Below are 16,719 nucleotides of genomic sequence, written 5' to 3'. Positions count from 1 at the left end.
ATATAAATGTATATACATGTAAATATTTTCAAAATATATGCTGTATGTGTGTGTATTTTTATATACATAATAAATATACATAATACACATACACACACATATATTATGTAAACAAAAACTTTTATTTTGGATGCGATTAATCGCGATTAATCGTTTGACAGCACTAAATATAATAATATAATATAATAGCCAGATTTGAATAAATCCACTTTTTTATATATCATATGATCGTATAGCATACTATTATATGATTTTAAAATAAAAATCTAAATATACATTATATTACATATTATATGGTGTTAAACTTCTAATTATATTCAAATCTGGAAAATAATACAATACAACACTACACAATAACAAAATTATATAATACAACAATAATAATATAATATACATTAAGATTTTTTGTTTAAAATCATATAATTTTATATTATATAAAAATCAAAACACGGAACATAATACAATGTAATATAATACCATAGACTGGGCTGGCAGCTAGGAGGAAGAGCGGAGGCAGGAATTCCGACAGAGCCCTGAAGAAAACACAAAGACATCAAACAGATAAGAAACAAGTGAATATTAATCATTACTAAGGGGAAAAGGCATTTGACAGATTTGAATATCCAAAATAATAAAAATCTATTTATATAATATCAAAATCATATGATTTGATACAAAATTTTGGGTATTCAAATTTGGCAAAATATAATATATATAATATAATATAATTAGTGCTGTCAAACGATTAATCGCGATTAATCGCATCCAAAATAAATGTTTTTGTTTACATAATATATGTGTGTGTACTGTGTATATTTATTATGTATATATAAATACACACACATTCAGTATATATTAAAATATAAACATAACTTTTTTTTTTTTAATATATACTGAATGTGTGTGTATTTATATATACATAATAAATATACACAGTACACACACATATATTATGTAAACAAAAACTTTTATTTTGGATGCGATTAATCGCGATTAATCGTTTGACAGCACTAAATATAATAATATAATATAATAGCCAGATTTGAATAAATCCACTTTTTTATATATCATATGATCGTATAGCATACTATTATATGATTTTAAAATAAAAATCTAAATATACATTATATTACATATTATATGGTGTTAAACTTCTAATTATATTCAAATCTGGAAAATAATACAATACAACACTACACAATAACAAAATTATATAATACAACAATAATAATATAATATACATTAAGATTTTTAGTTTAAAATCATATAATTTTATATTATATAAAAATCAAAACACGGAACATAATACAATGTAATATAATATAATGTAATATAATGTAATGTAATGTAATATAATATAATATAATATAATAACCTTATACAAAATTGTGGATATTTAAATCAGGTAAATAATATAATGAAATACTATGTAATGTAATATACAATATAATACATTTATGTTCATGTATTTGGATGTATGCACCATCATACCGTGTCTGTTCCTCAGCACCAGGCTGTAGTTTGGCGAGCAGGGTGAGGACAGGGTAGAGGGAAGGGTGCAGGAGAAGGGTGGCATCATGAAGGTCTTTAGCTGTGCTTTCCAGCGCCCCCTGGAGGAAGGGCTGTAGGGCTGGGTAGAGGTTAAAGAAGGAAGGAGAAGACATGCCGGAATGAGCAGAGCCCTCTTCACCGGTAGGCTGCTGACCCAACATTCTGGTGCATAGAGAACCTACGAGAAGTGAAAGGTCAACATGTGTGACTAATTCACAAGGGTTGAATTTAGAATAATTGTGAGCGTGACCGGTTCATACTGTAGAGCTGCAGGGCTGCGTTCCTCATAGCCCAGCATGGTGAGCTGAGGAGTGTGAGTGACAGAACGGCCACCACAGGGGTGTACTGTAGAACAGCTACACCCAGACTGGAGCCCTTCACCAGAGCTTGAAGGATGTGAACGGCACACACCTGTGAGAGATCAGGGGACAGACATCTTTTACGAACATAGCTACTTTTTTCTTTAACATATGTTTGATCCAGCAAAACTGTAGATTTATTTAATAGGAAGATCATTGACTCTACCTGTGGTAAGTCGAGAGTTTGGTCCCAGTCCTGGGGAAGAGGTGCTTTGGCTGTGTCCAGCAGGGTGTTAATGGTTTGTGCCAAAAGGGGGCGAGTCTTGCTAGAGTCCTCAGCAGCTAAGACACCCAAAATCAGCATGGGCAGACCGGCAGCACGCCTTGTTACTGAGGTACTACGGGGCGACTGGAGAACAGAAAGGCCCTAGAGGGAGAGAGAGAGCATTATATGATTTTTTAATAAAATAAAAATGATTTAATGGCTACTTAAAGGGATAGTTCACTCAAAAATTAAAATTCTATCAAAATTACTCACCCTCGTGTTGTTCCAAAGCCGGTAGATCTTCGTTCATCTTCGGAACACAATTTAAGATATTTTTGATGGAATCCGAGAGCTTTCTGACCCTACATAGACAGCAATGGAACTACCACGTTCAAGGCTCAGAAACATAGTAAAGACATCGTTAAAACAGTCCATGTGACATCAGTGGTTCAACCGTAATTTTATAAAGCTATGAGAAGAACACAAAAATAACTTTTTTCAACAATTTCTTCTCCTCCGTGTCAGATTTCAATGCGCGTCCACAACAGTACCACGACGCATGCGTGTGCATTCCTCTTCTTGTAAACAAGTTATTTTTGTTTTCTTTGCACACAAAAAGTATTCTCGTGGCTTTATAAAATTATGGCTGAATGTCACATGGAATATTTTAACAATGTCCTAACTACCTTTCTGGGTCTTGAACGTGTCAGATGCGTTGCTGTCTATGCACGGTCAGAATAAAGCTCTCAGATTCCATCAAAAATATCCTAATTTGTGTTCCGAATATGAACAAAGGTCTCGCGGGTTTGGAATAACATGAGGCTGAGTAATTAATGACAGAATTTTCGTTTTTGTGTGAACTTTCCATTTAAATAAACACAGGTCATTTAACTTGGAATTGACATTTCTATTAGAATCCCATGAATCTCTAGTTGAGAATTAATGCTTTATTCTAGTCTACCTGTTTTAATATGAGAGGCGGGATCTCTCTGATCTCCGGATCAGAGCTGCTCAGTAGAGCCCTGCAGAACTTAGTAAAGCCAATACAGCAGCCCTCTACTGCCCCCTAATGGAAGATGAGAGAAAAAGAGAGAACAGGACCACAAATATAAGATGTTACTGTGAAACAAAGTGGAGGGAAAAAGTATAAAAAAAAAGCTAATCTGTCTTACCCAGTGTCTACATTTCAGAATGATGTCTTTAAATACTTTGGAAGCCTTCCTGAGGTCTTCCACACTCAAAGTCAGCTCTTTACAGTGCAGTGACAGGATTCTCTCCACCAGGGAGCCCAGAAAAATACCAATTTCCTACCGGGAAAGTAATAATTAGTAGTAATGGTAATAGACTAACCTTCTTATTCATACATAATACTTTTTGTAAACCACAGCTTAAAATGTAGGCTGATGTCCTGTCATCCTTCTAGCAGCTTTACCTTCAAGGAAACCCAGCAGCAGGTCAGCACTAGACTATGTTCCTCAGAGAGCAGCACATTCTCCTCTCCATCCTCATCAAGTCCCGCCCCCTCAACCCCACCCTGACCAATCAGAGAACTGATTGCATTCCCCATGTCACAGAATGATGGAGGCACATCTGTGACAAAAAGAAAAGTATATTCTCAAAAGAGAATCTCTTCAGACATATTGTTTACATCTGCAGTTTCAGTGTACCTTTCTCCTGTGTGTCCTGGTCCCCGTACAGCACACCTAACAGCAGTAGAGTGAGCTTTTCTACTAAAGATACAATGTCTCCTGCAACACTATGGGTTATGGACTCCACTAGGACCCCTGGCACCTCCAGCAAGCCCCTCTGCAGAGCACTTACAACACCTGAAGTAATAAAACACACTCCATTTGTGGATTATTACAGCATATTTTCAGATATATTAGTAGTGAAACCTCCACTTAGTGGTAAACAACTGCAGCAAGATCTATAAACTCAGCTCAGTTTTATACCATGAATAGGCGTTGTACGAGCTGCAAGCAGCATGTCATTCCTGGCAGTGAGATAATGGTGCTCCAGTTTGGTGAGAAGAAACGTGATCAATTTAACTGAATGTTTCTCCCCATGTTCAAATGCCCCATCCACCCTATGACACAGAAATACACACACACACACACACATGTGCACACAAGAAAATATTGTTCTCATAAAAACAAGAAGGACCCAACACATTTTAAATAAACTCAAATTAAATTACCCCCAGGCACAAACTCTGCTTATACACTTCCGTTCAAAAGATTGGGTCAGTACAATTTTTTTTTTTATGAAAGAAATGAAAACTTTAATACATCAAGGATTAGATTGATCAAAAGAGACAAAAGTGACATAAGTGAAAGACTGTTTTAAATAAATGCTGTGTTTTTTAACTTTTTATTTATCAGAGAATCCTGGAAGTTTGCATGGAAATTCAGCTTTGTCATCATAGGAATATATTACATTTTAAAATATATAGCAAAAGTAGAAAACAGTTATTTAAAATTGTAATTATATTTCACAATATTATTGTTTTTACTGTAATATCAAACTTTTGAATAGCAGTGTATGTGTATCCTTTCACACTTCAAGACTAAAAGAGACAAAAGCGATGTTTGCTCACTTGTGCAGTAGAAGTTTGATCATCAGTGCTCCCATCTGGGCCTCCTGGACCCGTGGGCTGTGGAGCAGCCTTTCTGCCCTCCTCAACAACACAGCTGTGACATCATCCGGGAGAGACGAGGGGAAAAATCGGAGAAGTAGCTCTGCAGACAGTTCACGGATCTACAGCACAGGGACAACATATGCCAGGCAAATACATCACATTACGGACAACTGGGGCAAGGGTTTCAACTGTGCATACACTTCTGGGGTTGGTAATATCTTAATGTTATTTTTTAAGAATGCTCTAACGCTCACCAAGGCTGCATTTATTTGATCAGAAACACAGTATAAACAGTAATGTTGTGAAATATCATTACAATTTAAAAGAACTGTTTTCTATTTTTATATGTATTTTAGAATTTATTCCTGTGAGGGCAAAGCTGAATTTTCAGCATCATTACTCCAGTCTTCAGTGTCACCATGATCCTTCAGAAATCATTCTAATATGCTGTTCTGGTAAATGGTGCTCAAGAAACATTTCTTGATAAGATTCTCTTATTAAATGTCTTTACTGCCACCTTTTAATGCATTCTTGGTGAATAAAAGTACCAATTTCTTTAAACAAATCTTACTGACCCCACGGTTTTGAACGGTATTGTCTATTCATTTAGTTTTACCTCATTGGTCGAATCCTCCAAACAGCCAATCAGGACAAGCATCTTTGACTTTGAGAAGAAGTCCCACTTTCCCCTCTCTTTAGCCCAGTTTATAAGAGTAGACATATTGGCTAAAAGAAAAAAAATCAATCTCTGATATCATTTTTATTATATTTAGCATTAGCAATGAACATAAAATAATAAATTTGAAGTTAAAGATAAAAAAAATCGACAATTCATAATATGTATTCCAAGGTACTTCAAAGGATACCATGGTACATGCCGAAAACATGATATATAACCATGGTATGCTTTTGTAAGTGTTGTTTTATTACCAGGTGGTTGTCCCTTCTTTCTGTCTGGACTCCAGGTGTCTGTACATGTTTCCAGCACTGCAGACAGCAGGAGCAGGACAGTCTTCTTCCTCTGGTAGCTGCTGTCAGGAGTCAAATAGACCAATGACAGCTGGAAGAGCCAGTCAACAAACTCTGAGGGAACATATCATGATCATGAATATAAAATATCATCAAATATCAAAATATCTTGATCTTACCAATAAAGCCATTTTATTATATTCTATTGATTAAAAGGCTTCATATATTAAAATGTTAAAAATTTTTTGATTATTAATACACAAACTTTGACAACGTCACTAAAAACTTGCATCCATGCCAATAGATGGCAGTAGTCAAAGACTATCATCATATCATCATATTGGTCATTTAGAAAGACAAGTGAGTGCCAGCAAAACATAATAAAAATATTACTTGTGCACCTTTAAAATAATGTTGAAATCAACTGTAAAAATATATAACATGAATTTTAATTTCAAAAAACTCCTCACCGACTCCTTGTTTAAGCTCCGCCTCCTCTTCCTCCGTGAGCCCTTTTTTACCATTATGGCCTTTGATGCTTGCCATGCAACTGTCTCTTATTCTCACCAAGAACTTCCTCAGCGCTGCCTGAAGGTGCTGGCGGAAAGGTGACGATTCGCTGTTGAGATTGAGCGGGAGGAAGTCTCTCAGAGCGGAATACTCAACTTGTGATGGGGCTTCTTTGGTCTTTGGACTGCAGCAGAGGAGGTTCAGAGCTGCAAGCCGGATGCTGTCATCCAAAGAGGAGAGGGCAATATGGAGAGTCTTAAGAGCATGGGGGCTGTCCGCACTCCAGAGGGAATGTCCACTTGTGGCCCGCTGGGCGCTCATGACACAGGCCCACGCGTGAAGGTGACCGGGAACCGCGGGGTCCAGAGCTGACAACAGAGTGTTAACAGCACCTGGAAATATTCGTAGTGTTGAGGGCAGAAGATGGCTAGAGGCGTTATTTTGAAGAAGAGTTAATTCCGAAGTCAAAGCCTCCAGAATGACTGGTTGCCACCTCCGAACCCATTGATTGGCTGAGTCTTGTTCAGTGGGTGGAGCTTCTTGGGATGCATTTATAATAAGCTCGCGTTTCTGTTCCTGAAGGAGGGATTTGTAGACTTCTGAGGCACATGGAGAAAGGTGATTGGTGGAGAGGCATTTTAGGATGTGAGAGGGAAGAGCTGTATACAGTTCCAAAACCTTTTAGGAGGAGAAACTATATTTTATTTTACATTTACTTAAAATGACTTTTATAATGTACTGATGCTAATAAGACTCTCAGAAAGCTAAAATAAAGCTTCTTTTCCAAATCATGTAGTATTTACATAAAAATGTATTTCTGATATAAAATATTTTTTCATTTTATATGGACACATCTGAATATTTGGGTTGAACTGTTCTGGAACAGTGTTGTAAATACAACTTAACCACTGATTTCTAGTCGTGTCCATTTTTGGAAGGTCAAACAAAGTAGTTTTGCTTTCACAACGAAACACAGCGTCACACAAGGCGGGCTAGAGTGAGCGGCGGCCGGTGGGCTTGAGAACGGCGAGGCGGGCGGGCTTGCGGCAACCACATGTGACGACCCCGGGCTGGACTCCGCTTCGTCCACGGTGAAAGCCGATCCGGCGATCCACAGCGCGAAGTCGATGTATTTCCTCAGCGACCAGCACAGATCAGCTCTAGGCATGATGAAGCGGATATCGTCCTCTTTTGGAAGACCAAACAAAGTAGTTTCACTTTCACAACGAAACACACAGCGCCTTCACGACATGGCGGCAGCAACAATACTACAGCGAGAATAAAAGTTACGCCTTCTTTCTTTGCGTGAACATTTGGGCGGCGTTATGCAAACCTTCCCACATCATGACGTAGATATGTGGAGGCGTGTTAGAACGAGCCGTTTTAGGTAAGTGTGGTTGACTCTTAACTTTTATAAAGAATATCTCTTTGGATTTGAGACTTTAGTCTTTGCAACTTTACAGATCTTCTTTATGCACCAAGAGCTTGTAACACTCCAAAGAGAAAGGAAAAATTGAAATCGCATCATATGACCCTTTTAAATTATTGCTTTTATTTTTACATTTATATTAAATAAAATGTATGCTATAATTTATATTAGAATAAATGTATACATTCTTAGAATTCTTGATAAAATTCTTAAAAAAATAAATTTATTTATTAGTTATACATACAATATTATTTATAATATTCATATTATATTATTAATAATAACATAGTAGATATAACATTTATTTTAAAAAGAAAGGAGGTAGATGGACAAGGGTGTCTGGTCACTCCTCTTACCTTGTCTGTTCCTGCATATGGCAGAAGTGCAGTAAGCGGTAAATACTTTGCTTTGGATTCCCAAGGCAGTTCTGATATACTGTTCAATAATTCCACATAAAGTCTTTTATCTGTGTTCTCAAAGTGCAGACAATCCTTGTCATAGATCTCCATAAACAGACAGAAAGCACTGCGTGCCACCTCTGCAACACCATCCAACTACAATAAAAGTAATGAACAAAAATACCAGCTGAGTGGATGTGTTCCTGTAATTAACTTTGGTTAAATGTCTGGTTTTATCATTTAATATGGATTTTCTCAAGAAAGTATGACTGGTTCTTGCCTGTACAAAACTGCTAGGGAGTTCTGAGTGGTTTTAAAACACGGCCCAAGGAGAAATAGCCCATCTTACTCCATACTTAGTGTTCAAACCCATATACCTTAAAATAAAGTATATTCTGTTTCATAGTGTGCAAAAGGCTTACCGGGCTCTCAGCATTGCTCCAGATGATTTGTGTAAGGTGCTGCTGGAGGTCTGAATCTAAAGGAGCACCAGTAACTTCCCAAACCTCACTGAGGCACTCTCTCAGCCTCTTCAGCCAAATAGTAAACACTACAAAGAAAACACATATGCATACAACTTTAGTCACCCACAGTCATGCACAGACCCAGCAATCTACAGAATGACGCATGAGGATAGAGAGCTTGTACCTTGAAAAACATAGTAATGACAGTCAAGCTTTTCTTCACAAAGAGCTGAGATGAAGGGGAACAGCCCATTCAGGAGAAGACAAGTCTGATAAAACAAAAGAAAGAGTAAGTAATTATATGTTCCACTTTGGATCATTCTTAGAAAAAGCAGTCTATGCGCTGCTTGCGTACCCCTTGGTTGCTATGGTGACTGACAAGAATGTCATTTCTGCAGCAAGTTAACAACCCCCTGCATACAGCCAGTCTGTCCACTCCGTCCTGACGTCTGGGACGACAGTCCACCTGTAGCTCACCTACCGTCAATCTCCACGGTTCTGAGACATACAACATTCACATATCACAAAAGACAGGCAACTATCAAAGCAAACTAGTAAGTTAATTGTACATTATAGATCAAGAAAATACATTTATATAGTCATATTGTTACAAAAAATGTATATTTCAAATGAAAGCTTTCTATTTATCAAAAGCAACACAAACATTTTCAACACTGATAATAATAAGAAATGTTTTTCAGCAACAAATCAGAATAAACAGAGAAACAATAAAAAAAAAGAAAAAAAATTAAATAAAATAAAATTTTAATTTATCTTTGCCTTTACAAGAATAAATTACATTTTAAAATACATTAAAAAGTATTACAATTTAAATAAAAAATAAATATTACAATTTCATTGTATCTTTTTTTACTGTATCTTTTATCAAATAACACACATTCCAATTTTTTTTTAATCTTACCAACCGTTATAAAGAATATCTCTTTGGTTTTGAGACTTTAGTCTTTGCAACTTTACAGATCTTCTTTATGCACCAAGAGCTTGTAACACTCCAAAGAGAAAGGAAAAATTGAAATCGCATCATATGACCCCTTTAAACGGTAGTCATATGCCTTTAAACGGATAGTTCACCCAAAAAATTAATTACTCAGCCTCAAGTCGTTCCAAACCCATAAGACCTTTGTTCATCTTCATCATTTTTGATGAAATCCGAGAGCTTTCTGACCCTGCATAGACAGCAATGCAATTGACACGTTTAAGACCCAGAAAGGTAGCAAGGACATCGTTAAAATAGCAGGGTTCTTACACATTTTCCAAATTCAAATTCAAGCACTTTCAAGGTGCATATTCAAGCTTTTCCAGCACTTTAAACTGTGGTAAAAATTACATGTTTACACACACACACTTGAGTTTTTCACTTTAAATCAGATGTTACTGTGCTATTAAAAACCACCGGTCTGGATAGCATATAGCATTGCATAATATAAATAGCCAACATACAGTATATAAATTATAAAAATAAAAAAGAAAGAATTTACAGGGTATCTGCAGGATTTTTTAAAATAATATTTAAGGCTTTTTACCTTGCAAAAATAAAATAAATACTGTATGAGTGGGGTAGGGCAATGTCTATTGTAACATATTAAACCATAAAATGACTTTAAAAAACACGATTTGCAGTTCAAATACAAATAGAAAGAGTTGTATAAAGAGACAAAACTCAAATTGACAAACCTCAGCCTTTAAAATATTTTTTAAAAATAAAGAAAATTTCCCAACAAGGTCCATCGCCCAACACAAAATGAATTTGCTGAAGGCAGAATAAACTGTATTTTCCTGCGCTCAAACCTGCCAATCTAAAGGAAACACTGTGTATGGCGTTTGAGGTCATTTGTGAATTACCATAGTCTTATAGTCTAAATAAAACAATTTGCAACTATTACTGTTATTACACTTGTATACAAAACTTCGTATTATGCTTGTTATAAAGAGCGTGGCGTCACGTGCACTACCGCCGGTGGCAGTAGACAACGTGACGTGGTTGTCACGGTGACCGTCACAGCCCTAGTAGTTGCGTTGCTGTCTATGCAGCAGGGTCAGAAAGCTCTCGGATTTCATCAGAAATATCTTAATTTGTGTTCCAAAGATGAATGAAGGTCTTACGGGTTTGGAACGACATGAGGGGGAGTAATTAATAACAGAATTTTCATTTTTGGGTGAACTATCCCTTTAAGTGCAATTAAATACTGTAGCTGACCTGTGTTGGTGATTTGCAGCAGACTCCAGGCAGCTGATCCTGCACACTGACTGTCTGTCGCTGTGGTGAGCAGCATTGCAACCGCAGTGCCAGCCAACAAACATGTATCTCTGCTGGAAACCTGAGAAACACCATTAAATGACACAAAATTAGACTGCTAGATAAAATCATTTTAGTTTTTTCCAAACATACAGTTGCGACCACAAGCACCAACCTCTCCTAAGATAACGCTCATCAGGAACTCCAAAATATCTCTCAAACTCATTTTTGCACTTTCCTTACTGTAGACCATCAGGGCCACCTGACCAGGCAGCAGCTGAAACACCTGCAAACAAACCTGAGAACAACACAACAAGAGCTGTGAGGATGCAGATTCACATCAGCTGTTGTTTAATCAATAACTAGATTTCCACCTTGACAGTCTGATAGCACAGTGGCCCATTTCTGGTTGCTTCATCTGACATAACAGCAGGAATCAGCTCGGCGACTTTATTAAGCAGAGTGCTGCATTCTGCTTTGAGAACCTCTCGTCCCGTAGTGCTGTCCTCCAAGAACATACAGACTGCCATAGGACACACACCACAGCTATTACAACACAACAGCCATGACTACAGATGTCTGTAAAGTAGTAGCGAACTGATGCACACTCACCTATCTGAAGATCTTTCAATGAAAACAGGAGGAATGGCAGAGGATCCCCAAATCCATGTGTGAAAAACTTGTTGCATCTTTCCCAAAGACTCATGGCTGTATTAGATCAAAAGGGTGCTTCTACTAAATACTGAGCATTTTTCAGTTTTTCTTTTTTAATAAATCTGCAAAGATGTCAACAATTCTGTGTTTTTCTGTCAATATGGGGTGCTGTGTGTACATTAATGAGGAAAAAAATTAACTTAAATGATTTTAGCAAATGGCTGCAATATAACAAAGAGTGAAAAATTTAAGGGGGTCTGAATACTTTCCGTACCCACTGTATATATATATATATATATATATCAAATAAAAATTGTATATAATATTACTACTATTATATAACATTAAAAAGTTACTTTTTAACCTGTTTTTGGTGCAAAAGGGTCAGCATATATTGTTTAACTTCCTCAAAGACTATGGAGCAGTTTATTTCAGCCAAAACCTGCAGCATCTATAAAACAGAGTTAAGAAGGTGTTGTTTTAAGGGAAACCAACAATCAGGAACAAAAAAATGATGGCAATGTTGAAGTAAAGGTGAAAATTACTTGGTCTAATTTGCGGCAAGCGGATGAAGAGGTCACTGCCTCTAGCTGTAAGGCCAAAACAAGCTGAACAAATTGATGAAGAGCAGCAGGCTGTAAGGAACCAAGTGCTTCTTTTGGGATCTTCTGCAGGATCTGTGAAGCCTCCTCCAGTGAGCGCTCCCTGCTCCGTTTGCCTGCGCTCCTGTCAATAAAACACTCTCTCTCATTCACAAACAATATAAGGGTGTTTTTAGTCCTGTGGACTAGAAATAACCTCTTAAAATAGTTTCCACACTCTTTCTAGATTTGTCCAGGTAACACTTGACATGTCCAAATAATGCATTGCGTTTAATAACATTTTTAATCATATACGTCTCGCTAAAGCTAATTTCATAAATAGCATTACAGTATATTGCTTGTAGTATATTCAGTTTTCAATTTCAAGTACATTATTGGCATGATTGTGTTTACATACACACAAGAAGTAACGATAAGAAAACGAAATATACAATATAACAAATATAAAAATAATTAAAATAAGGTATACACATAATATAAATAAGAAAATACATATATAATTCACAAACATCACAAATTTAGAGCTTGTACAAAGAAATTCAAAGCAAGCTCAAAGGGCTACTCATCCCAAATCAAATTAAAGTGTACTTGGAAAAAAGAATAACGAAACAGCATGCAACAGTACTTTTTAACAGTAAAATATTGTTGAATGCACCTCTCTAACTCCCTAAGTTACCTGGCATTTTCTGTCAGCTTCTGCAAGAAAATCCTTAGCGTGTCTTTGACATCACATGGTATTTGATCTTCTGAAACGACAGATTTCATAACTGCATCAGCTTGTCCCGAAGAAAAAATTAAAATCGTCATAGTTGCGAGCTTCAGACTTGTCAGTTCACACCAGTGTACACAGCTCCATGTGTAAACTCAATCTCATTCTACAGCGAGTGTCACGTACATGATTAGCGCACTCCAGCGCCCCTACCGGCGCGACTGTATGGCTAATACAGTATCAGTCTGTAAACAGTCTCTGATGCTGCAATACGTTTTTAAAATGAACAATCCTTGAATCCAAATGAACAATTACTTGCCATGTTTCCCCTCTGAATGGGCTAAAGGTGTGAGCTAAAAAGCGGCAATAGTTTAATTGAATGTTGCATTAGCTTTCAAGAAGTCAGTTTTATGCTGGCTTAGCTAACAGAGAATGTACCGGTTATACATTATATTTTCCGCACTTTTGTGCTTTTTGATATTGAAATGGCTGAAACGGAGAAGGCATTCCATGGATGTGAAGAGGTTAGATGGAAAAACGATCTCATTCGATCTCGATTCAATATCAATTCATATGTATTGTACATATAAGGGGATACAAATCTATTGTTGAATGCAGTTGAATGCCTTTTTCAGCACCATTTTAAACTTTTCTTAAATTCAATATTTGCTTGCATCCATGATTATTCACTGCGTGTATACGTATACGAGTATGAATAAAAGTTAAAAAAGGATGTAAGTTATTAATTTCGGATTTAAAAAAAATAGTGTTTAATCACGTCTAAATATTTATTCAAATGCAAAACTTAAAAATAAGCAAGCAGGTATGACCTGCAATACTCTTTTGACAAATAGATACATGTATATTTATTAAAGAGCCATACAGGTACCTAGTGGGTAAAACATGACATTAAATGAAATTTTTTTTTTTTTCTGACCACAAAATGACTCTAATTTGCCTCTTTGCATTGTAATTTAAAACCATTTATTCTATTTTAACCTCAAATACTACATAAATTGTAATAGAAATATTAGAAAAAATATTTTAAGTGGTCATTAATGGACCATAATTATTGCATAAATAGTATTTAGTACCAAAAGATCTCCTCAAAATATTAAATAAATATCATTGAACTAAAATATAGAACATTTATTTAACTAAAAAATAGTTAAGGTGTATGGTCACATTATAAGTAAGGAATTCCTTAAGGTTAAATACAAGAAAAACATATTAATGTTGCCTCTCCATCACTCTCCAGAATAAAATGATACAGTAAATGTCATCGAAGTAATAATCAATGCATGATAATATGCTGTAATGTTTACCAAAAGTTGCTGCAAAGACCTGTGTAGTGAAGCTGTTGTCGTCTATCCTGCTTAAACCCATTCAAATTGGCAGCGCTGGTTTGTTTGGAACTATTGAGCGCTACTGAACCACGTGACCGCGTGGCGGCGACGCCGGCGAGATCAAAGTGTCATGTCGCAACAGTTTTTCAATGGCTCTGGCTTTAACTGAGGCGCTACAACGAATTGCCAAAACTGTATTTATTGTTTGAATTTCGTATTAAAATTGACAAAATCTGAAAGCTGAGACTTTGTTTCATATCACAAGCAGAGTTGCCAATTTGGCGTGAGATTTACATGGGCAGCGTGAGAGCGTGAGACAGAGCCTGAAAGCGTGTCTCACGCCAAATGCGTGAGAGTTGGCAACCCTGCGATTTGTATTATTACATATTTTCCTTGCATATTAAAAGCCAAACCATCATCTAAAGTGAAACCACATTAGCTGAATGATGAGAATCATGTGTTACTCTGTGTTGTTCTGGAGTAACCTTTATAGGAAGGTCATTGCTATTGTGTGTTTGAGAAGTGTAAAGCTCCTCTGCTTTTAAGAGCCTCTTTTATTCTTGTACATGTCATGTGGCATGGCAACTGTATGTTTCAGGTGGGAACACTGGGATCGGGAAGGAGACGGCTGTGTTGCTGGCTTTACGAGGAGCTCGTGTGATCATGGCCTGCAGGGATGAGGAGAAAGCCAGGAAAGCCATTCGAGAGATCAAAGCCAGGAGCCACAATATGAATGTGCTGCATATGGAGGTCGACCTGGCCAACATGAGGTCTATAAGAGAGTTCAGCAAAACCTTACAAAAGGAGAAGCGGCTGGATATTCTGATAAATAATGCAGGTGAGGATTGATATCCGGGTGGCAATTGATGATCTAAACCTGGGGTCCAGGGACCCTCGAGGCAGTGCTAGTTTGGTAACACTTCACTTAAAGCCTTTATAAATAACGCATTATAAAAGTAGTTTTAATGCATGAATTATGCTTTGCAATGCACCTTATAATGCAATGTATGATCTCATGACTATTTGTAACCACAGTTATAATACATTACACTTATTATTGCTTCACCTTTAGAAAGTATGATGCATTAAAACACATGACAAGCACACTTTCAAATATTGTAATGCATTTTAACTTTGGTTATAATTATTTATGAAAAGATATAATGCATTACAGCACACATTATGAATGCCTTTATAATGCATTATACGTAAAGGCTTTAAGTAATGTGTTACCAGTACTTTTAAAAGTAATGCATTACAATATTGTGTTACTCTGTAAAAAAAGTAACTAATTGTGTTGTTACTTTTTATAGAAAGTAATGCATTATGTTACTTTTGTGTTACTATTTGTCACCTGGGCTGGGATGTCAGTGAATAAATGGGGGGGGAAAGTATTTGAAAATTTTATTTGAAAAAGTAACTCAGATATGTGACCCTGGACCACAACACCAGTCATAAGGGTCCATTTTTATAAATTACGTAGGCATGCCCAGCGTTCTCGACTGGACAGATGATGATTTCTCCATGTGCTTTGGCGTGAACCACCTTGGCCACTTCTTACTGACCAACCTTCTTCTCCCGCGACTGAAAGAGAGCTCACCGAGCAGAGTGATCAATCTCACCTGCTCCAGCTGCAAGTACCAGAAGATCTCAACTACAACCTGTTTCCGTTCTTCACCTACTGCCGCAGCAAGCTGGCCAACATTTACTTCACACAGGAGCTCGCTCGCACGCTGGAGGGGAAAGGAGTGACTGCGTACGCCGTTCACCCTGGTGAGATATAAAATATAGGCTGACTTTCTCATTTTTACAACAGTGGAAAAGGTTGCTCTGCTGTTGCTGAAGTCTGAGCAGTAATAGTAGTGATCTTTACCGTAGCAAGAACCTGTAATTGTCTGAACTGATTATTGTGAAGTTCATCTTGTGTCTTTTGTCTCATTCAGGTTACGTTCAGAGTAACTGGATCTGTCATTACTCGGTTTTGTTCCGGATCCTTGTGCAGGTGGTGATGTTCATGACGGTGGTCTACTGCGCCGTATCAGACGAGGTGCTCGAGCACAATGGAGGATATTTCACTGACTGTCAGCCGGCTCACCTTCGAGTCTTCGCTAGAGATTCTGGAGTAGCAAAGAAACTTTGGGAGGCCAGCAAGAGACTAGTTAAACTGGCCTGATAACAGTATACAGCGCTTTTTGTTTGCATGTTTGATAAGCAGACTGATTCTTATGTTATTCATAGAAAGCCATGTTAGTTTTTGGTTTGTAAGAATGTGATTTTTAGGGCACCGTTTAGAGTTTTGTGCGAGTTGTATGTGCTGTTTTTTTTACAGTGTAATTTATTTAATGATTGACGTGGTTTCTGACATGCAGTATTGAATTGCCCATGTTTTCGTTAAACACTTTAATTAGTGAAGAATGTAAATAGGTCACCACAAATTCCATTTAAGATGGAGGGTGGCTATTTATAAATGCAAACTAATCAAAGCCTGAAAGCGCACAAATCTAGAATTACAAAGGTTTCATTAATGCATTTGGCGTATGCTTTTATCCAAAGCGATTTACATTACTTTTGCATTCATTCATTTGATCACTCCATGTCAAAGGTGAAATTTTTCACAAAAAAATAGAG

General features: G+C 36.8%; 1 protein-coding gene and 1 pseudogene across 1 annotated transcript in view; one reads left to right on the top strand and one right to left on the bottom strand.

The window, feature by feature from the left end:
• Positions 1-12,891, bottom strand: part of LOC107743340 (thyroid adenoma-associated protein homolog) — an 18,742-nt gene extending 5,851 nt beyond the window's left edge. Inside the window, exons 1-23 of the mRNA XM_016556512.1 lie at positions 12,713-12,891; positions 11,980-12,160; positions 11,798-11,885; positions 11,393-11,419; positions 11,155-11,303; positions 10,956-11,078; positions 10,742-10,862; positions 8,879-9,021; positions 8,708-8,792; positions 8,482-8,609; positions 8,018-8,215; positions 6,193-6,910; positions 5,684-5,836; positions 5,370-5,479; positions 4,712-4,872; positions 4,068-4,201; positions 3,783-3,941; positions 3,548-3,705; positions 3,288-3,422; positions 3,077-3,181; positions 2,077-2,277; positions 1,812-1,962; positions 1,492-1,729 (exon numbers count right to left, since the gene is read on the bottom strand). Of these exons, the coding sequence (XP_016411998.1) occupies positions 1,492-1,729; positions 1,812-1,962; positions 2,077-2,277; positions 3,077-3,181; positions 3,288-3,422; positions 3,548-3,705; positions 3,783-3,941; positions 4,068-4,201; positions 4,712-4,872; positions 5,370-5,479; positions 5,684-5,836; positions 6,193-6,910; positions 8,018-8,215; positions 8,482-8,609; positions 8,708-8,792; positions 8,879-9,021; positions 10,742-10,862; positions 10,956-11,078; positions 11,155-11,303; positions 11,393-11,419; positions 11,798-11,885; positions 11,980-12,160; positions 12,713-12,843 (3,797 nt within the window). The 5' untranslated portion in view covers positions 12,844-12,891. The remainder of the gene's footprint in view (positions 1-1,491; positions 1,730-1,811; positions 1,963-2,076; positions 2,278-3,076; positions 3,182-3,287; positions 3,423-3,547; positions 3,706-3,782; positions 3,942-4,067; positions 4,202-4,711; positions 4,873-5,369; positions 5,480-5,683; positions 5,837-6,192; positions 6,911-8,017; positions 8,216-8,481; positions 8,610-8,707; positions 8,793-8,878; positions 9,022-10,741; positions 10,863-10,955; positions 11,079-11,154; positions 11,304-11,392; positions 11,420-11,797; positions 11,886-11,979; positions 12,161-12,712) is intronic.
• Positions 12,892-13,177: 286 nt separating this feature from the next.
• Positions 13,178-16,264, top strand: LOC107743339 (retinol dehydrogenase 11-like; annotated as a pseudogene).
• The last annotated feature ends 455 nt before the right edge of the window (positions 16,265-16,719 follow it).

Source organism: Sinocyclocheilus rhinocerous, unplaced genomic scaffold (genome assembly GCF_001515625.1).
Source record: "Sinocyclocheilus rhinocerous isolate Xijiao unplaced genomic scaffold, SAMN03320098_v1.1 scaffold2844, whole genome shotgun sequence".
NCBI lineage: Eukaryota > Metazoa > Chordata > Actinopteri > Cypriniformes > Cyprinidae > Sinocyclocheilus > Sinocyclocheilus rhinocerous.
The sequence above is the reverse complement of the archived record's forward strand: the minus strand, read 5'-3'. Positions and strand labels throughout refer to the sequence as shown.